At 36.9% G+C, this 24,207-nt stretch overlaps 1 protein-coding gene and 1 pseudogene across 37 annotated transcripts in view; one reads left to right on the top strand and one right to left on the bottom strand.

Moving 5' to 3' along the window:
- The first annotated feature begins 2,377 nt into the window (after positions 1-2,377).
- Positions 2,378-6,294, top strand: LOC102903194 (ATP synthase peripheral stalk subunit b, mitochondrial pseudogene; annotated as a pseudogene).
- A 2,193-nt stretch (positions 6,295-8,487) lies between these two features.
- Positions 8,488-24,207, bottom strand: part of Mbnl1 (muscleblind like splicing regulator 1) — a 174,814-nt gene continuing 159,094 nt past the window's right edge. For 15 of the 37 annotated variants that reach the window (XM_042279090.2, XM_076574177.1, XM_076574149.1 and 12 more), the window contains 5 exons: positions 23,569-23,722; positions 17,382-17,417; positions 16,596-16,690; positions 13,476-13,550; positions 8,488-11,849 (listed from right to left, as the gene is read on the bottom strand). In XM_042279090.2, the coding sequence (XP_042135024.1) occupies positions 13,494-13,550; positions 16,596-16,690; positions 17,382-17,417; positions 23,569-23,722 (342 nt within the window). In that variant the 3' untranslated portion in view covers positions 8,488-11,849; positions 13,476-13,493. The other 22 variants (XM_076574179.1, XM_076574153.1, XM_076574178.1 and 19 more) reach the window with 4 other exon arrangements.

Genomic DNA, 24,207 nt, shown 5'->3' with positions numbered 1-24,207 from the left:
GAGACACTAGGTAGGTAGGGTGCAGTAGGATTGAGGTGATGCTTTCTTCTTTTATACTGATTTTCAGAACACCAGGCTGTAGTCCAGATCTCCCCTGAGAGTCAAGAGTCATCTGCTATAGTCATGAAATGGAATAGTAGTTTAATACAACTCAGCTACTCCTTAAGGACCCATTGTTTTCAGGAGTAAAAGAATACTGATAGTACTGTGAGCAATAGTCCATTGGTATGAGTATAGAAATTAAGGAAAAAGAAACAAGAAATGGGATTACTGATTATTTCATTGCTAGGTAGGAAGTCAAGCAGATGGTGTGCATAGAAATGGGAATGGTAGAGGCAACAACAAACTGAGAGTAGGCTGTACGAAGTTTGGGTGATTGTAAACTGGAAAAACAGTAACATTATGCATTCAGATAAAGCAGAAGAGTTCAATCGCTCCGGAGGCTGAGTAACAGAGTCCCTGTATACCAGGGAAGCCTACGTTATTTGAGAAAAGTAAAAGAAAGAGTAAAGAGGAAGAGAAAGGGTGAAAAACTTCAGACACCCTGCTCTACTGATCTTGGATAGACTATAGACAAGAAATAGCTACAAAAGGCAATGAGCAATAGAGGGCTAGGTGGGGACTGGCTTCTGGTGGGAGTCTTGGTACACTCGTTGGCCTCACAGGATGATCTGTGGTGGGGTCAATTTGAAGTCTCAGTGCCGTTCCTGACTTCCCAGGGTGACTGAAGATCAGGTGAAGGTCAGGTCCAGTCTCAATGCCCTTTTTAACCATAGAGTGTGGCCAGTGGTAGGGTTCTAAGTCTCTTTACACTCCCTGAATATTTATGTGCTTCTGGGGAATCAAAATTCCAATTTTAATGTTTATATAGCAAGCATTTTATCTATTGAGCTATCTCCCCCATCTAGAATTTTGATTTTTACTTAAAACAAAAATTCCAGGATGAGTGAGCACAAAGAAGGGTTGGAATTTATCAAGAGATAATATGTTTTATTTATGGTTTGTTTGGTTTTGTTTTTATGGTACTGTGGATTGAACCCAAGGTCTTGTTCATGCTGGGCAAATCACTGTGTGGCTTTTGAACTTAGATGGCTCAAAAGACATAATTCACAACCATGATCAATATATAAACAAAGTTTAAGTAAAAAAGTATGAGTTGGTTTATGTATATTTCTCATCTTACAGAAATTCCTTTAGTGAATGAAAGTACAACATTCTTTATGATGTATAGTGTTTAGGTTTACAGATGAGAATGGAGTGTAGATGAGGTTAAGCTCCATGCACTTCGGGCCCTAGGCCTGAGTGATTAGCTGTTTTAACATTCTGTTTGAAATTCCAGAATAAAGGAGTAGTGTCTGTATGAAGGCAATCTTTATAGTTGATTTCATCAGTTGTGTGCACTTTCTTGAATCTCAGCCAGTGAGATTCAAGGGGAGAGGTCCCCTCTCTTCTCTATGGCCCTTAATTTTCCATCTTTCTACCAGGCTTCATCAGAAGTTAAGGAAATGTTCCTGGATTCTGTGGCACATAATATGACAGGAAAAATGAGTCAGTGTTCCACAGCAAAGATGGCGCAGAGTGTGATGTCATGTCACATTATGTCCCCTTTACTTCATTCAAGACTCTCTGCTCAATGTCACCTTTGAGAACACTTGCCCTCATGCCCCCAGTTATCATTCTTTCCTGCTAACAAATCTTCACAAGTCATTTTACATGATTGACTTTTTGTAAAAATTATTATAAGGGGATGTATCTAATTCTGGTGATCAAAAGTATCTTTTTGAGGTGGAAGGGTGAAGAGATAACTATCTGCATAAATAATTTAATGTGCTAATTTAAACTAGAAATAAGTACTCTAAATATGAATAAGGAATGACAGTAACAAGGAAACACATCACCATCACAGTTAATTAAGCCTACAAGTTAAGAAGGGCTTTTAGTTTTCATCATTAAAATAACTGATTTGATACAATGTTTTGGATCCCTTCTCAACACTAAGTAAAGCCTTGTTTAATCTTAAAAAAATCAAAATTTAAAGAACTGGCTCACTTAAATGGAAAAATGTTCTAAGAAAAAAGATTAGATGAATTCAAAGTAAAAAGAAGCAAAAGAATATCAAAAAGATTTTTTTATAAATCAAGGTTTAGTAAAGACCTTTTAAAAGTGTTTACTAAAAAGAAAGTGAAAGGCAAAAATTCAAAAACTTGTAAATTCAAGGTATCATAATCTTACTTTAAAGTTGCTTTTTCTTATTAACAAATTAATTAAAAAATGCTCCATGAGATCTTGTTCCTGCCCCTGCTAGTCTCGGGTTAGGGTCAAAGGGACGCAAAGATCACTGTCTGGGTGTCTGCAGACCAGGCTGTCCCAGGTGGTACCTTCTGCTGCAGGCATGGCGGCACCGTGTCTGAAAAATGCGGCTGTCCTAGGACCAGGGGTATTGCAGGCAACAAAGGTCTTTCACACAGGACAGCCGCGTCTTGCCTCTGTACCACCTCTTCCCGAATATGGAGGAAAAGTGCATCTTGGGCTGATCCCTGAAGAATTTTTCCAGTTCCTTTACCCTAAAACTGGTGTAACAGGACCCTACGTGTGTGGAACTGGGCTCAGCTTATATTTCCCCTCCAAAGAAATGTATGTGATTACCCCAGAGACCTTCTCTACCATAACAGTAGTAGGGTTGATTGGTTATGTCGTTAAGAAATATGGTGCTTCTATTGGAGAATTTCTTGATAAACTTAATGAGCAAAAAATTGCTCAACTGGAAGAAGTCAAGCAAGGAAGTATGAAACAGATCCAGGAGGCAATTGACATGGAGAAGGCACAGCAGGCACTGGTTCAGAAGCACCGTTACCTCTTTGATGTTCAGAGGAATAATATTGCCTTGGCCTTAGAAGTCAACTACCAGGAACGGCTATATAGAGCATATAAGGAGGTAAAGAAGCGCCTGGACTACCATATTTCTGTAGAGGACATGCTGCATTGCAAGGAAGAAGATAAGCACATGATAAACTGGGGGGAGAAGAATGTGGTGGAGAGCATTTCTGCACAGCAGGAAAAGGAGACCATTGCCAAGTGCATTGCAGATCTAAAGCTGCTTGCAAAGAAGGCTCAAGCTTAGCCAGTTACGTGAATGTATCTATCTCAGTTGAGATGGTCAGAGAGAGTTAACTTAAATGGGAACTAGTCTATGTGAACTCTTCCTGTATTGCTGTCTATTGAAATTACAGTGTACCTTTCCTGAGATGATCGAGATTGATTTAGTGACTTAACACTATTGGCCAGTCAGGTATTTCTGATCCTCGCTGTGTATCTGGAGTTGTCTGGTGATCACTTTGAATTAGTAATTTGCAGCAACTTGCTGCCTGACGAAAATTACCAAGTTATAGTTTAAACTTGTAACAACTTATACCATCTTGCAATAAAATAACATTTCAAACAAAAAAGAAAAAAAATGCTCCATGAATAAGCAATGCTCTAAAATTTCTAGTTACTGAAAAGAACAGTATTCCTGGCTTTTTCTTTAATAAAAATGCTACAATTAGCAGGAAACAGCTCTAGGGTATGGCAGCAGAGAACAATTATGTGCTGTAGGTCCAAAAGGCTAAAAGAAAGCATTATGAACATGTTTTCCTTGTAAAGAAATGAAAAATGTTTGAGGCAACACGTTTAAATTGGTTTTCTATTAACAAATGTACACATTAAAAATATCAGTTTCCTCATGGTATATAAAATTATTTTGTATGTCTCAGTTGACAACAAATTTCATTAAAAAACTTCTGCAGTAATATTTCTTTTACTTTCTGAAACATGCTGCTGGTATATAGCCTCAAATTTACTCGTTTCAGCCCGAGTGCTGGGATTACATGTGTGCACAATAATGATTTTCTTTTATACATGCATATGTGTGTGAGAGTAGGTATTAATACTTGGGTTATTTTTAATGAACAATGAATTACTAAGGATATTGTTATTCCACTGAAGAAGGGAGGGTAGTTGTTACCTAATCTTATTTAAGTTACTTTGTAGTATAGTTAACAAGACTGAGACTGGTGTTGGGGATGGGAGAACAGGATAATCATGTAGTTAGAAGAAGTATATCCTTTATTTGCTTTGCATTAGCCACATCATACGGTTCTTACTACCTTCCCTTGTATCTAAGAATATATATATATAGCACATAACATATTGCCAGATAATGTTTCTTGAGATGCCATTGCTAATTTAAACATATATAACAAACTTATAATAAAACATGTAGCGGGTATAGTTTGAGATCAGCAGTAGAGCACTTGCCTAGCATCCACAAGGTCCTAGGTTCAATCTTCCACACACTCAAATAAGCAGACAGATATATTAAAGTGTATTCATGCTACTTAGATGCTGCCATATTTCAAATACACTTAATAGCACACTATTCATGGTGATAACATTTATTGTTTGATGCTGACTATATTATTAAGAATTTAAAGGGTCAAACAGTAAAGGCTACACGTTTCTGAGTGGTTGCTTTTGATCTGACAGGTTTTAGGCATGTTATATTATTATTATATCCAGCTGGAATAGGAATCGTATATGCAACGAAAATTAGGACAAGTGACCTTAGTTGTAGTTTTGAAACTCCTCACGGAAGGGATATAGCACAGGAGATCTGCTGTGGTGGGGTACTGAGCAAGGACAGAACTACATATGGCCTAAGTGGATGGAGGCAGTGTATATGTGTCTGACTGGAGCAAAAAAGCAATGGGTGACCCCAAAATTAGGATGGAAAGTTAAACATCAAGTGGGGGGCTAGCAAAACAGATAAAGTAATATCAGCTATTCTTGTTACCATTATCATTACTTGCTCTATGCCAGGTACCTTTTAAAAGCACTTTATAGATGTCATCCTATGAGTTTTCTCCATTCCAATTAAACTTCCTGGGTTTCTGGGGAAGGATCTATGCTTTAAAGATCCGGGAGACAATTCCGTACTACAGCAAAATCTAGAAACTGCTGAACTCTTCTGCAATGTTTGTACCCTTGTTCCTAAATTACTGAAGTAGAAACTCACAGAAAGCTGAAGAAACTTCTCAGGGTCAAAGCCCTAAAGCACTGAACAATGAACTGACATGTTCCTGCTGTGAGCCCCTCATCTGAACCACTGGAATGTGGCTTCAGTTCTGCACATTTTTTTTTAATTAAAAAAAATTTAATTATTTTACATACCAATCACAGATATCCTCCTCTTCCCTCCTCACACCCCTCCAGCCTTCCCCCCCTAACCCACACCCATTCCTTCCTACAAGAAAGTAAGGCCATGTGGTGCATGCCTTTAATCCTAGCACTCTGAGTTTGAGGCCAGCCTGGTCTACAGAGCAAGATCCAGGATAGGCACCAAAACTACACAGAGAAAACTATACAGAGAAACCCTGTCTTGAAAAAAACCAAAAAAAAAAAAAAAAGGGTAGGCTTCAGTCAGCAGAGCCTGTGGAGCAAGACGAACTCTCCTCCACTGTTGGTGGGAGTGCAAACTTGTATAGTCACTTTGGAAATTAATATGGTGGGTTCTCAGAAATTTGGGAGTCAATCTTCCTCAAGACCCAGCTATACCACTCTTGGGCATATACCCAAGGAATGTTCAATCATACCCCAAGGACACATACTCAACTATGTTCATAGCAGCATCATTCATAATAGCCAGTACCTGGAAACAACCTACATGCCCCTCGACCTAAGAATGGATTAAGAAAATGTGCTACATATACACAGTGGAGTATTACTCAGCAGGAAAAAAATGATATCATGAAATTTGCAGGCAAATGGATGGAACTAGAAAGTATCATCTTGAGTGAGGTAACCCAAACTCCGAAGGCAAACATGGTATGTATTCACTCATAAGTGGATACTAGTTATAAAGCAAAGGATAACCAGACTACAACCCACAGCTCCAGAAAAGCTAGCTAACAAGGAGTTAGTTCTGCACATCTTAACAGTAAACATTTTGTGACACTTGCTTATTGTGCGTCCAGTTCTTATTCATCTTTGTGACCTAGCCTTGCTGGGTCATTCCCATCCTTCCACTCACAAGGGAGTCTGACAGCAGAGTTCCTGAACCCCAGCCCCGGCCTGGCTACTACTTTCCTGCCGTTCCACCGGCCCTGTGATAGCTGCTGCCCACCTCTTGAAAACTTTGGCGGGCAGCTGCTCTTCAGTGTGGCCCTGGGTAAACATGACCAGGGAGTGAACACTTCAAATGCTGTGGACAGTGTCAAAGGCTGGCTAAGCATGGTAATGACACTGGGGTCACCATGAAGTCATTTCAGTGTGGCATCTTGGCAGTGCCAGGTGAATAAGCAGATCCTCGGACATTTCCATCTCTAAACTTCACATTTTTTTTTTCCCACTTCATGATGGTAATTTGCTGGGTTTGGAACATTTAGAATGAATATATCCTAAGCTTTCAAAAATTTCCAAATTCTTAAGCATAATTATAACATAGATATTCTCCCAAAGATATAGCAGACTGCCTCAATCAGGAAAGCGACTGTCAGACCCTTCAGTGAATGGAGCTAACAAACAGAAAAATATCAACATTGTGTTGCTGTGTTCCATAGGCTCTTATACATCTGTATGAAGGAAACTACCATTCTGGTGTCTCAGAAAGATTACACACTATGATATGCTGCCAAGCTTCAGGGCCATTCCAGAGCACAAACTTAAACCCTTGTGTGTGTGAACTATTGGATTTAGCAAATGATTTTGCTCTTTCCATGTGTGTAAGAAAGAGTTGGTGCCTAGCAGAGGGCACCCCGTGAACTGATGACTTTTAGTAGATTCTTCAGTAATAATGCCTTCTGAATGATGTTTAGAGGGGAAAATATTACATGTGATATTTTTCAGTACACTCATTTGCTGTTGTGACAGAGGACAGCTTCATGTGGAAATGCAAATATTAAAATGGATTTTTGCTATACTATTTTCATTCAGTTAAAATATACCTGAAATAGAGGTTGGAGAGATGGCTCAATGGTTGAGAGGACCTGAGTGCAGTTCCCAGCACCCACAACTGTCTGGAACTATAGCTCCCAGAGAACTGGCATCTTCTTCAGGCTTTCAAAGGCACCCACACACATGTGACACACACTCGCAGTCAAACAAACACATAAGTAAAATAATAAAAATAAATTGTTTGGCCAGGCGGAGGTGGTACATACCTTTAATCCCAGCACTCAGGAGGCAGAGGCAGGTGGATCTCTGAGTTTGAGGCCAGCCTGATCTACAGAGCAAGTCCCAGGAAAGCCAAGGCTACACAGAGAAACCCTGTCTCAAAAAAAATCAAAAAAAAAAAAAAATTTTTTTTGTTAACAAAAACCCTGATGATACCTGAGAGACTAGAGAGAACTAGCTTTTTTTTTATTATAATAACTTATTTTTATTTTATGTGCACGGGTGTTTTGACTGAATGCATGTCTGTGTGAGGTTGTCAGGTGCCCTGGAGTTGGAGTTATAGACAGTTGTAAGCTGCCATGTGGGTGCTGGGAATTGGGCCCAGGTCCTTTGGAAGAGCAGCCAGTGTTCTAAACTGCTGAGCCATGTCTCCAGGCCCATAGTTGTTGTTGTTGTTTTAATGGTATTCAGAAAAGTTGTGAAGCTTCCTCTTCGATGAGTGCCATGCAGAATGGCTACATATGTTGAGAACTCAAACCACTGAGAGAACCTTTAGCTATAAGTCAAATCAACAATAAATACTTCATTTACCATCAGTATTACTATTCCTGAAATAAGTTTTGGGGGGAAAAAAGGAAATGAACTTTCAAGTGAGAAGTTTGCATCCTTTGACAAATACCGAGGGTCAGAGCAAACATGCAATAAAACTAAATGATGAAACACAGTTTCTTCAAATTAGAACTGTTCCACGTATCATTAGTAGTGTTGTTAAGATTTCAATTTATTGGTCAACAAATTCAGTCACAGGATCACTCACACACACACACATACACACACACACACACACACACACACACACACACACACACACACACACACTCACAGGCTGAGGAGTTATGCAAGTGTGGCTCAGCCAGGTGTATAAACTGTGTCCTTCTGAATCCAGTGCAATCATTTATCTTATTGATAAAAAACGTCTCTCAGACTGTCTGATTCTCAGTGCTAGTCAGTGGGATCAGTCAAGTAAATTACATTTCTTTAATAGAAAGATCTAGAATTGAAAAACTTTTTTTAAACTTACATATATTTTCCTCATATACCATTTAAATCAGTACAGCATTAGGAGAAGTGGGCTGAGACCTTTTAGGAAGCACTGGACAAATATCAGTTATCCATTCAGTTCAGATTCTCAGCATCAAGAGATGACTGGTCAGAAGGCATTATCTGCCTTGGCTGCAATCCTGTAAAACCAATTTATTCCTATGTTCATGAAGGTGTATGTAATGTATGTGATATGCACAGAAATAATTTACTACTCAAATCTCACATACACAAATATACTTAAGAAAGAGAAGTTTTATTAGGGCAATTTCACTTTATTTTTCCATACAGCAAAGTCAACTACTGCAGTAATAATAAAATAAGCATAAAACAAATTGCAGCCCTAGACAGAATACATAATTTTAAGCAACTACAAGCGGAAAGTAAGTTGTGATTACATAATAGTAAAACCAAGCGCTTTGTCCTTTCAGCAGATGAAAGTGGTCAGGTTGCTGGTAAGTGCAACATCAGTAGCCAGCTGGAATAAAGGCTGGGCAACCAAGTCATTAAACAAGTGGCCATTGTCACATTTTGCTCTTTTGAGTGCTTCTGAGTTGAAAATTAAAATTGTGAAATTTGAACTTCCTTTTTTCACCTGCGGAAAGAACAAGATCTACAGCAATTAAAAAACAATCACATAACAACTACAGGTGTGCTGTTTGGTTTGCCTGTTTATGGTTTAAATTTTGTGAAAGTCAATACTTGTTTTGAAGATTTCGTTTTGTGAACAATAAACCATTGAAATTGGCAGAAACCGATTTGAATAATATATGTCCTTAGCATAGTTCTTTCTCTCTTTTTGTTGAAGTTTTAAACATGCAGTAGTTTTGAAAACAATGTAAGGAATATCTGATCCATGATTTCACCTTAATGGCTGAAGTACCTGCTATTTTTGGTAATGATCTTCAGGCAGATTTGGCCCAATGGAGTTTTGTCAGTCATGAGATCTTGGAAGGATGGCAAATCTTTCCAGCTGAAAAATCCTGGCAAACTACAAGCTGTCCACAAAAAGCAAAGCAACGTGTCTGAAGGGTATGGAGTGCTAACTCTGTGCCACTTTTGCAAGCAATTTTGCTCAGTCTGTCATTTCATTAGCCTTAACAAAACTCCTTGTAATTATAGACGTTTTTATTCAAAATAAGATCTTGCTATTATACAGGTTTCTCTCTTTTGACTATATACAGAAGTGCAAAAAGTCAACCTTTCTCTCTAGACTTTCCAACATGCTAAACTGCAGCATCATCAACCCCCAAGAGTTTGCACACACGCTAAAATTCTCATTACGTAAACTTTGAGTATTTGGATTATCAACAAAAAGTCCCTTGTTCTATTTATTGATTATGCAGCTTATTTATAACAAGGCCTGATATTCAGGGATTTCAAAAATATTAAACAATACTTTAACATTTGAAATGGATACAGTAGAAAATAAATTTTATTCTAATATCTAGGATCTAGATCTTCTCATAATAACTAATTACAAACAAAATAAATCATCAAAATATTACTCAATTGTCTGCCAGGATTGTTGCCATAGCAACAACTTAACTTCTTACTTAGCAATGATTATATATTTATAAGATATCCATATAAAAGATCTTTGTTCTTTTAATGAAAACTAGACAAGAACAATGACTGACATTCTTACACTGTAATATTAAATCAGTAAAATATAAATCATTTAGTTAACAATAATACGGATATTCATATGACACTACATGTAATTTAAAACTGAGTATGTTATGAAGGAAAAACTACTTTAATTTTTTTTGTATTTTGAAAAATTCATTGGTAAAATCTAATAAAACAATAGTCTATAAACTGAAATGGTATTCAATTGTTAATAGAAAATGAAAATCTAATAAATGTAGGAAATGAAAAACTACATTTTAACAAGAAAAATAAGTAATATTCTATAATGTAACTAACTACACTAACATGTGAAGTCACCATTACTCTCTTAACACGATTGAAATTACATTGGTATGGGTTCCAACCCGTAATGTAATAATCTAAGGCTTTAATAGATGTACAGTACAATCAGTAAAATCAACACATCAGTCTTATATTAGAAAGCATCTCTCTCAAGCATAAAAACTTGCAGTAAACTTGGAAGTATGGAAAGTTCTATAACGGAACTCTCACTTCTCCCATTCCACACTAGAACCGCCAGTGACCTGGCCCCTACTCAGCGATTTTAGAACTGCTGAACAGGGCAAAAATATCCTTTACTAGCTGCAACATCCAAACCACAAAAAAGGGGAATTCCTTTGGATGAATCCATTCTTAAAAACTGAATGCACATCTATTTTTAAAATTTTTAAAAGGCTTTCTAAGGCTATAAGCAGTTAATCTGAACAAAAGAATCACATATAAAATTCACCCATGTACTTAACCCACCCGATTACTAGGTTAATTAAACATTTCCCATTTTCATATTTTGGTTTATCATGCATCTGATGACAGTGCTGTTCTCTTTGTTTAGAGTCACTATTTTGAATGTGACTGTGATGAAGCATTTAAGCAAACGTGAAACCATTTCTGCAAAGCATTTATAGTCTTTTGACTTTTGACAGAGGCTATAAATAGAAGCAAAATAATTTCCTCAAACATTTTTTGTTATTGTGTCTCAGAAATGGCATATCCCTTTTGAATAACATGTTATATAGTAGAGTATGCATAAATATTACACTACAATGCATTAAAATAATTTTATATATCTATTATATATATCTCCAGTATGTGAAAGTTTATCTGTATTGAGTGTGTGTTGTGCTGTCTATTGTTACTGTAAAGTTAAATTGGCCATTTCTGAGACAGCTTTGGTTTCAAAAACAAAAAAGAAAAAGAAGAATGGTGCCCTTTGATTGATTAGTACTAGCAAATAAGCAACAAATCGTGGCTCTGAAAATAATAACACTGAAGAAATAATACTCTAGTTTGATGTACAGTCTATGGCACTTCATGAGAATCCTTAGCAACATGGTACTTAAAGCCATGATGTGCTTTAACATATACACAGTTGTGGTTTTGCTTGGCACATTCATCTCTGTCAGATCCCTCCCTCACCACGTCTTACAATCTATTACAGTAAAAATATTACTCTTAAACAAAAATGACTGTGCATGCGCGCTCTCAGCTCTAATGGCAATTTTAAATACAAGGTGCACCTTTGTTACTTGTAAACCTTGAAAGAAATAAACTCATTTTTAAAAAATTATATCTTGGTCTACAGACGTACCAATACATAATAGAATCATGGTTACACCATAGTCTGTCTTTTCAAGATGGCATGAATATATAGGAAACTAATTACGTATGCATATTTTAATGCATAACTCTGTGCTACAAAAGAAAGACAATGTTGTTCTTTTAGATAGGAATATCACCTCAGCACAAATACCAATTGAATGTACAAAGTGTGTAGGCAACAGTGTGCAGCAAGTTCCCATGTTGTCTTTTCTTCTGGTTAACATGCAATATGTGGATGTCTTGTGGCTGAGGGATTTTTGTGTGTGTTGCTTGACGGTATATACAATATGGCTAATGACGTCGTCCTTACTCTAACCAAGCACACTGTCCTTTCCTCTTTGTATGATCTAAAATGGGAAAAGAGATAGTCTTTGTTAAAACACATAGTTATTTAAAGCATTTTTCAAGAAATATATAGTTGATATACATAACACACACACACCAACACATAGATACCATGCTGACAAAAAACTCCTTCTAAACTTATAACCAACAAAGTGATATCTTTATTCCATGTATCTGATTAACCATGTATCTGATTAACTATGAAGGAACTGTTTTTTATCTCCCACCCCCCTTTCTTTCTTTTTTAGACAGGGTCTCCCTGTGATAGTATCCTGCCTAGCCTGGAGCTCATTATATAGACCACACTGATCTTAACATACAGAAATTCACTCACTTTGAGCCCCGAGTCTTGGGATTAACATTGTGTACCACCCTACCTGGACAGAACTGCTTTGTAAGAGCTTACAAAATGGATCAAAATCCACTAAAATGACTGTTGACTGTGGCACATCTTTCCTCAAGTGGATTTCAAATGCTGCCCACCTTTCTCTCTACTCTGGGATCTCTCTGTATCTGGCTCTTGCTGTGGATCCTTGTCACCTGGTTTTCTAACCACCACTGAAGACATGACTCTGTCCCTTCTGCAAGGTGCTGACTCTCCACATACACACAACCCCTTCACTGTCCAAATGCTTTCATCGATGGCTGTTGAGAAGAGGAGCCCTGCAACTCTGCCTTACAGGAAGCTCGTTCAAAGTTCCCTTAGGTTAGCAGACAGTTCAGAGATCATTTACGTCATCACATCATTGACATGGTAACTAACACAAAGCAGTGCAAAACCTGACTTGCAAATATGTCAATAAGCAAATAAATATGAAGAAAAGCAACAAAGAACCACCATCCTCCTACTGGCCAGACTGAGGTTTAAATGGCTTTTTGTAAATGTAAAAATATAAGTACTTGTCATGCTTCTTCACACATGATCTAACTTAAGGATGAAAAATAGCCAATTTTGCAGGTATTGAAAACAATGTTACAGAAAGCAAACACAAGAGCCCAAGCCTTTGTGAGGAACAGTAGCATCTTCAGAATCCTATTATCACTAAGCTAGCTCTCTTGAACTACTAACTATTCAACTGATAAATAATGGTTCCATATGTATGAGTGTGTGTGTGTGTGTGTGTGTGTGTGTGTGTGTGTGTGTGTGTGTGTGTGAATGAAGTTATTTAAGAGTTAGACCCATTGTTCCCTACTGATACTGTATACAGTGATACATGGTACAAGTGGGTATATATTTCCATATAGGAATGAGTGAAATAATAGTTAAAATAAAATTAATGACCTATGCCCAGAGTCACCAAATGACTGCCTATGAGCCAAATCTAGTCCACTGTCTAATGTGAAAACATCTACTTATTTATATATTCTCTAAGTGTTTTCACACCAAACTGGGGGACTTGCCGCAGAAACTGAAATGCTCCATATAGACAAAAATAGCTGGTCTGTAGACCTTTAAGAAAAGTCCATCAATCCCTAGCTCATGTCTTCTAACTACCTGTCATATTTTATTCATGCTTGTATTTATTTGTAACATGAAGCAAAACTCAGAAAATAGATTATCCTTTGTATTTTAAATATTAACATATTCCAACCACAAATATAGTGATTATATTGCATAATAAACTTACTGTTTTGTGACGACAACTCTACATCTGGGTAACATACTTGTGGCTAGTCAGATGTTCGGCAGATATTATGGGTATCTAGCAAATAAAAAAATTATTTAATGAATGATCCATGCAAGCAAGCCAACCACCAAGAGATGAAACCATCTTAATATTAAACTTATAAAAAACAGTGAGATGCAGCTGTGAGGTGACAGCCCTCCTCTGGTCCACACGACATTAAGTTAATGTAAACGCAAATGCCAGAGAAGCACCTCACTGCTGGTAATCTTCGTGTTAAGTACTATTCTACGGATGTTACCAGTACTTAGAAAGTCAGAGAAGTACAGCTACCAAAAATTCATGCAGAGCAGTTATTAAAAGAAGCCCTTTTTGTTGGCCTACACACACGCACACACACACACCCTTGTGGTTTCAAATACTTAGCAATGATAATGAAATCAACAGTAAAAAATATCTTGCCTAAATTTGTGCAACCAAATTTCTAACATTTTCATTCAGATTGAAGTGTTTAACTTCTGACCCAAATTAAATATACCAGGTGTGAATTATAAAATAGTAGTTCAAAAATAACTGGGAAAGAGAATAGGTTTGTCCATGAACTGACTTCAGAACCTCAGCTACACATCTCATTGCATTTTAAATAGGCAGGGACTCAGAGAACTTGGGAGTAAACACAATGAGAAACTAGTACAGAGGTTGCTTTTTTCAATATGAAATCAAACTTGTGACTTGATTCTTCTTCAACCTCCAATTAAAGGCTGCTAATGTGGCAAGGCAGCCCTACAGGTTGAGTGTAGCAGAGGCCTGAGGACACTGGTTCTAACAACACTAATTTGTTTCCTGGTTGTGTGAACCTGAGCAAAGCAACTGCTGACTGTGTTTAAACTTATTCTATACAATGACACTAAGCCCATTTCAGAAAGTTTGTTGGGGTAACAATGAACTCACATACAAGAAGGCAAAGTTTGTTGTTTTAGTTTAAATATCCTAGACTATTTCAATCTGCTAAAAACTATAATTCACAGTCTGGAGTATATATCACTATGTGCTCTTAATTTTCATTTCTCAGCTGACATTTTACACAGTTTTATAGCATTGGCAAATGGCACGAAAATGTGCTCCAAGCATAATGAAGCTTCTCATACCATTGTTCCTGCTGCTGCAGGACAGGATGTTGCACCCAACAGTGTAGAAGCATCAAGGATGGGGCTGTCGAAACATACCAAGGACCTTCAACACCACTCGATGCAGATGAAGGGCCAGCTATAAACTTCTGCATGCATGCAGGCTGCATTTTGTGGCATCAGCTATTTCCAGCATTGCTAATGTACTGTAGGCATATACATATGTATGTATATGTAGATATAATATATGTGTGTATATATATATCCATTCCCTTTTCTTTGGTTGTAAAATAGTAATAGTATGAAGACCCAGGGAATTATGCATGAAATGGTCACAGCACAATGCAAAAAGTAAAGTGTCCCCTACAACCCAAGTGGCCAAGGGCATTTTGAATTTGCTTTGCTATAGTTGTGCTTACACCAGCAATTCTACAGTCATATATGTTATATACAGGAGACTCCAGCATCATCAATGTGCACCACAAATGGACTGCACTGAATCTATTGATATTTCTCCCAAACTATCATGCCACATATGCACAAGCTAGCATTCTTGTAAATGAGTCTTATGTGTTAGCATAAATCCAAGAGTATTTTGATAGGTCTGAAAAACTAATGATTCTTGGCCAAGAAGCATTTAAGGCTTGTCTGAAACTTCAAATTAAATCCATTTGGCATTATGATCTTGAAAGTTTTTAATAACTATACTAATAGCTGAAAGTTCATCAACAGAAGATGTATATTGAACAAACAAAATCGAAAAAAGGTGGCTGCTCCTCATAGCAGTAACTGTTGGCTCCTTGTTGGTCTGCCTGCTCCAAGGGCGCTGTGCTGAACCCCATCTGACAAGGGTTCTTTTCAGTCTCACTAGACTCCATCTAACTTCTGACAGTGGAACATGCCTAACTTGGTTTAGTCCTTTCATACACTACTAACCTTACTGAACTGTACCTTCATAACAGGCAAATCTGCACATTCAAGACCAGATTTATTTTTGAAATGTGAGCATAATTAATCCAGAGCTAGAGAGTACTTCCTTTATAGAAAATTCAGAAAATGCTGGTGGGAGTAATGCTATTTTTGAATTTTAAATACCTTAAATGACTATTTTAGCTTAACTAGTCCATTTTCATCTATACAATTTAAGTTTAAGTAGATCCCATCTGCTTAAAATAATTCTAACTTGGCTATCCTGGAACTCGCTCTGTAAACCAGGCCAGCCTCAAGTGCATAGAGATCTGCCTGCCTCCTGCCTCCAAGGGTTGGGATTAAAGGTGCGTGCCACCACTGCCTGGCAGAATTCTACATATTGTTTATCCTCCATACTTTCAATGAACATAGGATATCTGTCATTTATCATGTATGATTTCTATTTCTTCCTTCCTAAATCTCTAGTATTCATTCATGCAGGCTAACTGTATAAACTAGAGCACTTAATTTCCTTTTCCATTTAAAGCAGTAAGAATCAAAGTGGAGAGATGCTGCATATAAAAGTAATTTTAATAGGCAATCTGCTTATTAAAAATTATATATCAAACTCTATTTACAAGAGTGGTCATTTGTGGCATAGGAATACATTTTAATATTTTCCTTTTTATTAAGACTTTAGGAATGAACTGAAAAACTATATATATCAGATGCTTCAATAATAACCTTGTAATTGCTTCCATTTTGGTTGGCCAAATTAGTTACACAATTGGTTGAGAAAAATGAGAATTGCTTGTGTAAATATCAGTTTAGTAGCTTCAGAAATGGAGCTGCGACAATTTTGGAGCACTTATCAATGGCATAAAAGCAATTGGCTGCTTGTCATAGACAGAATGTGTAGGCCAACAAGAGGTATCTTTGAAACCCCATGCTCAGGAAAGCACCCTCTACAGCTCTCACGTCCACACGATTCCCACTAAGCACAATGGGAGATCCATGTGCGTTAGGCTGCTGGACTGGGCCCTATTAAGAGTTGGTTTGTAAGAAACAAAGCTGTAAATTAGCAAACCTGGTTGGCTGTGGCTGTTGCAGCGAAGGGAACACTTGTGGCAGATGTTGTTGCTGCGGACACAGTGGCTGGCGTAGCACCGTGCACCATGGGAACTTTCGGAGGGAAAATCATATAAGCAAACATACAGAAGAGTGTAGCAATATGGAAACCATGGCAACATGGAGGAGATCATTGGGCATGGTATTTATCATAGCAAGAAGCCATGTGACAGGACATCATCACCAGCGAGTGACATGCAATCACAGCGCAAAGCAGGACAACATTCCAGGGAGAGAAGGGGAGGGAGGGATGAAAGAGAAAAAAAAAGGGTGGGGGGGAAAAAGCTCGTTACCATTAAATCAAGAAAATTGACACAAACAGGCTTAATTTGCTAAGTTAAAAAACAAGAATTTTATATAGTGTTCAAAGACATTAAAATATAAATAAAATACAGGTATTTACTTTGTATGTACAGTTATCCATTTGAATAAAATTTCTTTTTTTTATTATTCACTCTTATGAAAATATACAGTCATTACTTTTATGAGATAGACTTGTTTTTATATACCAGAACTCATAGTCCAATCAAAATCCACTAATAGTGACTAAAGGGAACTTGTGTGGAAAGAAAACATTTATGTGGGGCCATGTCAATTAAATAGAAATTGGCATTTAATTGACAGGTGTTAGTAAAGAGGAAATGGATTTGCCCAATAGATACACGTTAAACTTAGCAGTGGATTTTGAGGGGCTGTGAGATGCACCGTAGGTTTAAGATAATCAAGAAACAAAGCTGGCACCTACCAACACTTGTAGCGGGTGTCATGCACAATATTGAGCCTGCCCATCATGCATTGCAACAGGAAGGTGGATTTGAAAAGGGAAAAGAATTAAAACAACCCATCACACGTGTAATTAGGAAATTCATTTGAACAAAGAAGAAAAATTGTTATTACGGGAACAGTGGCATGTAACTGTCAGCACAATCAAATCATATAGTAGCACAGTGATCAGTTAGAACGAGTCCCAAGTGAAGAGTAAAGGCCAGTTTAACTGTGTGCTGGTATACTTTGTTTCTCTCAACTTGCAGCCTATAAATAGAGTACTTTCAGGAAAATTTAAACCTATTTAATTCATTGAGAACAAATTCTGTAATGTTTTGTTTTAATCTAGCTGCTATCTTATTGCTTTGCTACTTCAAAATCTGACAAATGAATGCTGTTTTCTTTAGACTAAACACCCTGGATAATTAGGAAGTGTTTATTATTAAAATGCTAAATACTTCAATGCATGAAACTGACTGGACAATGTAATGAAACAGAAACTAATTTAAACTCCTGGGCTTTGTTTCTCTGCTCACTGTAGCAGCAACCATACAGACACAAACGAGGTTGTGACCATCCAGACAGAAACTTTATTCAAAGGGCTACCAAGCAATAAATAAACAGTATGCAAAAAAGTGAAAACTCTTCATTTCTATAGTTTAGAATTCAAATGCAGAAAAAGCATTGCGGGGGAGCATAATTTCTTTGGAATCTCAAACCAGTTTACCTGTAGGCATCTGGCAAAAGAGACTGACTTTCAGTGCTAGTTTAGACATTCAAGACCTCTTAGAGTAGCCAGTTTACAAAAACTCAAAGGCAAGAATTTGCTAATTAGACTTCAATGAAAACCCTGCGTGGGAGATAATGAGGATGCACATGTCACATGTGGGGCCTTCAGCCCTCATGTCCACAGAGGTGTGAATGTAAGAACCAAATATAAATGCCACATTCATAGCTCTTGGTTTTTTCTGACATACAAATACTGAAAATCTATTTTTTATCAAGTACAGGCCACATTCACATATGGAGAACTACTGTTCTTTCTACAAGATTATTTTAGATTTCTTAAGGTTTAAAATATAAAATGATTTTATATTTCTATCTAAATCTGAGTCTTGGCACATCCTGTTTAAATACTAGCAGCATCTGGGATGAACATTTGTTAGAAAAATATCTGCCAACTGAGTCTTGTCAGAGATGGTTGCACACAACAAACTGCCGTTGAGAAACATAACTGAAACGAAGATGACTCAACTGGCGTTGCTGTCCCATCTGCAACTCATCCGTTATCGCAATCAGACCACGGCACCGAGGCCAGAGAAACTGAGAAATGGATCTACGGAAGCAAACTAATATTCTAGAGGGAGGCATGACTGAAGACATTGGAAGAGCTTTGTAATTTGCTACTACTACTACTGCATAAAGACTTGTGAAGGGCAACGAGCAACAAAACAGACCAATAACAAAGAATATATTTAGAGACAACAGAGCAAGCAGGACTTAATACTGGGTCTGGATTTTGTGAAAGCACTACCCTCTACGTCAGGAAGGTTGGGAAAGAAAATGTGAAAAGATAAATGACGATGTACAGTGGGCTATGAAGGAACATTAAAGCCAGTTTAAATACTGTCCAAGTTACAGGTTTTAAATTTAGTAGTATGCAACAATTTGCCTACTGTATTTCATTCATTCATGCATAATTGGGCCTGCACGCGCTGGAAGTGAGCTGACCTTATACACCTCTCTAAAACCTTTAGCTTTTAAGATTGAATTTTTGTTTGGGTTATCATCCTCATTATCATTGTAACCAATGCACACAGCTTCAAGAGGGATTTGTAGCAAATAAACACAAAGCAGCAATGAAGACACTAGCTGGGGTGCAGTCACTCACAAATATGAAGACAGTGCTGTAGGACCCTCTTACCAAAACCAAAAACCATTTCTGAAATGACCATAATATCCATCCTTACTTCCAATTGGCTGTTTGATTAATAATGATGCACAAATAGTCAATTTAAATTTTCCCTCAGTTTTCAGCAAAAGACAAAATTGAAGTGAATGTATTTGTCAATTCCCAGTTGTCCCCACAAAGATATTTGCACAGCAGAATGAATGGTGTGGTTCTGAGAAATGTGTCACTGTAATTACATCACTTTTTAAATTAAAATTTTAATTATCTGTGAGAATATGAAAAATAGGATGACAATTTATAAGTGAAATACAGCTATAGTTACTATTATATTAAGAAGAAAGAAAAATAAATACAAGAGAGAAAATGTTATAATCAGAAATCTGATCAGGATTTCTATGTGATAATTTTTGTTTATTTTAGTTTATAGTAAGGGGTGAAAAGGTAATTTGAGGTATTCTAAAAATAAAGAATACTATTTTATTATTAAATACTTGCAGTCATTAAATTTTCAAATTTGATACTCAAGTATGAAACAGCTTCCTTATTTTTCATTATTTATAAATATTTTTAACATAAATAAAACTATAATTATTTATACTTATATTGATTATAATAAAAGTCACAGGCTAGAGATCTTTGTGGTGTCTCTTACATAAAAATGGAACCATCTTCCTGCCACCCTGGCCCAAACATCTATACCACCAACTAACAGAGTTTCCTGGCCTTTTCTTTATATGTGGTAGAGCTGTAATGTGAGCCAGCATAGAAACTGCAGTAAGTAAAATAGTTTAGCTCCTGCTAACAGTGGGTGAGAGGTAGAAAAAAGTGATATGCGCTTCCGAAGAAGACAAAAACATAATGGAAAACTCAAGATGGAGGACACAGAAGTCTTTGGAGCCATGAGCTCCAAAATAGGTAGGGCATATGCTTTCTCATGTCGTTGGTACTGGCATATTCTTTATCAAGCCAAACTATGGGTTTCAGAAAAAAGGAGAAAAGATGTCTGTAGTGTTTGGCAAGCACAGCATGGAGTCATTACTCAACCAATGGAATGAAAAGTGGAAAAGAAATAGGAGAGCTGTTGGGGCTGGAAAGCATGTGCCCTACCTATTTCTGGACACAAGATTTCCCCCTGCAGTCAGGACTTTGGAATCTCTAGTGTAAATACTAGCATACCACAGGGCATATAATCAGTACGTGTTGACTGAATAGAAGGCAAGACTGATACAGAGAAAGAGAAGTTAGGGAGCTAAGACAGATGATAACTGGATGGATATACTCATGAATGGTGGATTAGGTGGACAGGTGCTATGTAAGTTCAGTTCTATTCTTAAATACGTGAGTATATTTCTCTGCTAGCTGACTAGCTTGACACTAATCACTGATCTTTTGCCAACAACCTAGTTCTTATGTATGTAGTCAACTGCTCTATGGACTTAGCAAACTGTGCTTCACTGTAACTTGAATGAAACAGACTCACATATCTTTACAGTTACTGTTGAGGCCACAGATCACAGGGCTCTAAAAAAATCTCAGGTGTGAAAATGACAGTGTATCTTCTTAATTACTATGCTGTGATTAGACAGAATGCTTCACTTATATGTAATTCTATATTATATACATAGAAGATTATGTATATGTATTATATACATAGAAGATTACCTAGATTTTGGGAAAGTCTGTTTTCTCCAAGATATTACACATGTAATTATATATAAATCTATGGTAAGATTGACTTCCTTTAGTTCTAGCAAGATTTTTAAAAAATAAAATTGCCAGTATTTTTCATATCAAAGGATTTTGTATATAAATACACAAAATGTCCCCAAAATCTGAACAAAATCACTACACATAGCAAAGTCTGCTGTGTTTGTCTATGCAGCTTTGTCTGGTCAAAGACAAAGAGCCAACCATTGCCATTCACAAACACAAGGCGATGGACATGGACCTTCAGAAGTCTTTGGGTACCACCTACCAGGCAATACAAACACTAACTAGTCTCCTTACAGTGGGTCTGTACTCCCAAAGTCTTGCAGACTTCATAGTTCCATACTTAGTTCTATGCCACATCACTGTTTTGGTCCCTGTGTGGCTTTTGGGGTATTTGGTTTACTTTCTCTGTGGAAATTCTTTATTTTCCACCTTTCTGACAAGGGTGTTTGGCAAAAATAAAGATATCATAGAGGCATTTTTCATGTACATGCAGGCACATATGTAAAAATGGCAGTATTTTTTATTTTTATTTTTAAATCAGGATGGCAGCAATTATCTCTGGTTATATGGCTAGTGAACAAGTCAACCTGAGCTTTAGACCCTTCAAATCAGGTTGCAAATATGTATTATTTTATTTTTCTGCTATAATAGTTTCACATAATGGTAAATATAAACAATAGAATATCTCTGATACAAAAATTAATTATAAGACACAAGTTTACCTCTGAAATTTCAACCTATTTTCAGCATGTTTTAAATTAACAATTTATCTTTCAAGAGTAGCAGGTAACTGATTCTGAGAAATGGATACAATTAATGTTTCCCTAACTTGAACCTGCATATTTTAGTTTAGACCAGGGAGCTGTTGAAGTGTAAACTTGTCATATGTGCAAGTCACATTTAACATACAATTGCTGGCTACACTAATTTAGAGAAGAATGAAATGTTTCAATATTGGTGAGAAGTTAATGCAAAAATCCCATGGATAAGACAGATTATTTCAAGTTTCTTTACATAACATGTGGAAGAAGATAATCTATTTTATTTTTAGATTTCAAATAGGGAAACTGTCATTTTAAGGGTAATATTTTATTCAATGGGAAAAAATGATAGAAATAAAATTTTTATTTGCTTAAATATTCTAATAATCCCTTCAAACCTAGCTTGGGATCTGGTTACAAGAAAGTGAGCAATTGTTCATTGAAAACAGTAAAAATCTAGCAGCAACAAAACTTAACAAAAAAGCAAAAAGATGAGTTACTGGAAGTCTCTGAACAACCCTATAGAAGGAGATATCGTGTGCTTTAGTGTGAAAACGTCGCTAAGATCAATGACCATGTTACATAGTAAAGTCATTTAATTTTGATCCTAATATGGACAAATTCCAACTTGAACAATGTTAACTCAAGAGTATAGTTATTATTTTAACCTGGAGCATTTTAATGAACTATTTTAGCCAGCTGGTTAATTCTATGTGTGGATGGCCATATAAAAAATTCTATATTTTATTCAGAAATAAACTGTACAAAAGTTTTATTTCCCAGTAACATCTAATATGAGCATAATGTATTAATTTGCTAATAAATTTAAAAGAAAACTATCCCATTCTTTAATATCACAGGAATGTGATACTCTAAATACTGTTACTAGCATAGGGTACTAGATACATGATGTACATACCTAGCTATTAATTTAATAAATTTTTAATAAATTATTTTATCAAAAGTATCATATATATTCATAGTGTTCTCAAAATAAAAACTTATGCATAAGAAAGAAAAAGATTAGCAAGTCTTGGTAATTAATTTCAAAATATAAGATATAAAAAGTTAAAAAACATAAAATAAAGAATGTTGAAATAGTAAATTTCTAACCAACTAAGTGAGTTATTAGTGTTTTTAACTCTTACATCTCTATGAGTAAGAGTATACGTATGTGACCAAGCTGAAAACGAACTGGAAACACAGCTGCATGACTCAGCACTAAACAGGAATACCATGGGATGACTAAGCAGTAAATACAAATACCAAGGGAACTTAGAGCTATTTGACTTCAGCATTGGAACATGAATAATTTTAGCAATGCATAATTAATATGAAGAGCACATCTTAAGAGCTCTAGGATGAATAAATTTTAATGGTCTTGTTCTATTTTGCAAACTAAAGGTTGAAAATGTCAAATTTGAGTCATTTCATAAAATTGTGGCATCTTGAAGGCAAAGGGGTCTTACAGCAGGAGAGCATCATAACACAGCTTGACAAACATACAACAGTGTTGAGGAAAGAGAGAAAGAGAGAATATTTCAATTCCAAATAGCAGAAACACCAATAAATATATAAAACATCTCTGTCTCAGTAAGCGTTTCAGTTGTAAAGGAAAGCCATTCATGAGAACTGAGTGTTTCCCCAGCTGACTGACTACCTTACCGTACACCCTCTCTGTGCCTGGCAGCTAACCTGGGCTGCAGGGCTGTGCCTGCTCTAACGGTAGAACCCTGCGGAGATCACCACAGATGCATTCCGTAGCAAATCCAAGCCCTTACCTGGTGGGAGAAACGCTGTATGCTGCTGTAACTGCATGTTGGCTAGAGCCTGTTGGTATTGGAAAATACCAGTGTTAAAGACTGCGGTGGCACCGTTGGTTTTTTCAAGAGCAGGCCTCTTTGGCAATGGGGGAAGTACAGCTTGAGGAATTCCCTGTTTGGTGAATGAGTATAAAAACAAATACCAGTAAAAAGAGAAAAAGAAAAAAGAAAAATCAGTTGTCGGCTAAAACCGTTAGGGAGCACGAGCAAGCAAGCAGCGGAGCATTTAACTACCCAGGGAACAAAATCCAGTCGACAAAACCAATTAAAGAAATTAAGCAAGGTAAAAGCTTTAAAGGAAGCATTATTTCATCCACAACAAAAGCCCACTAGTAACGAGAGCATATGTTATAATGAGTAAGGTGTTTTATGTCCCATAATGCTTCAGGCTTTCTGTGAGAAGCCGTTGACTTGGGAAAGAAGGAAAGCTGCAGTGCGAGCTCCATGAGGACTGACGAGTAGAAGCACTGTTAGTAGTTAAGTGTCCAGTGGCTGGCCAGGGAGACGACATCCTGCCAGCTCTGCCCTCCCCAACCTGCTGACACATGCAAATGTCCCAGAGCATGCAAACTCTCCTGAAATACTGCGCTAGACATG

Source organism: Peromyscus maniculatus, chromosome 6 (assembly GCF_049852395.1).
Source record: "Peromyscus maniculatus bairdii isolate BWxNUB_F1_BW_parent chromosome 6, HU_Pman_BW_mat_3.1, whole genome shotgun sequence".
NCBI lineage: Eukaryota > Metazoa > Chordata > Mammalia > Rodentia > Cricetidae > Peromyscus > Peromyscus maniculatus.
This window is presented reverse-complemented; position numbering and strand designations above follow the sequence as displayed.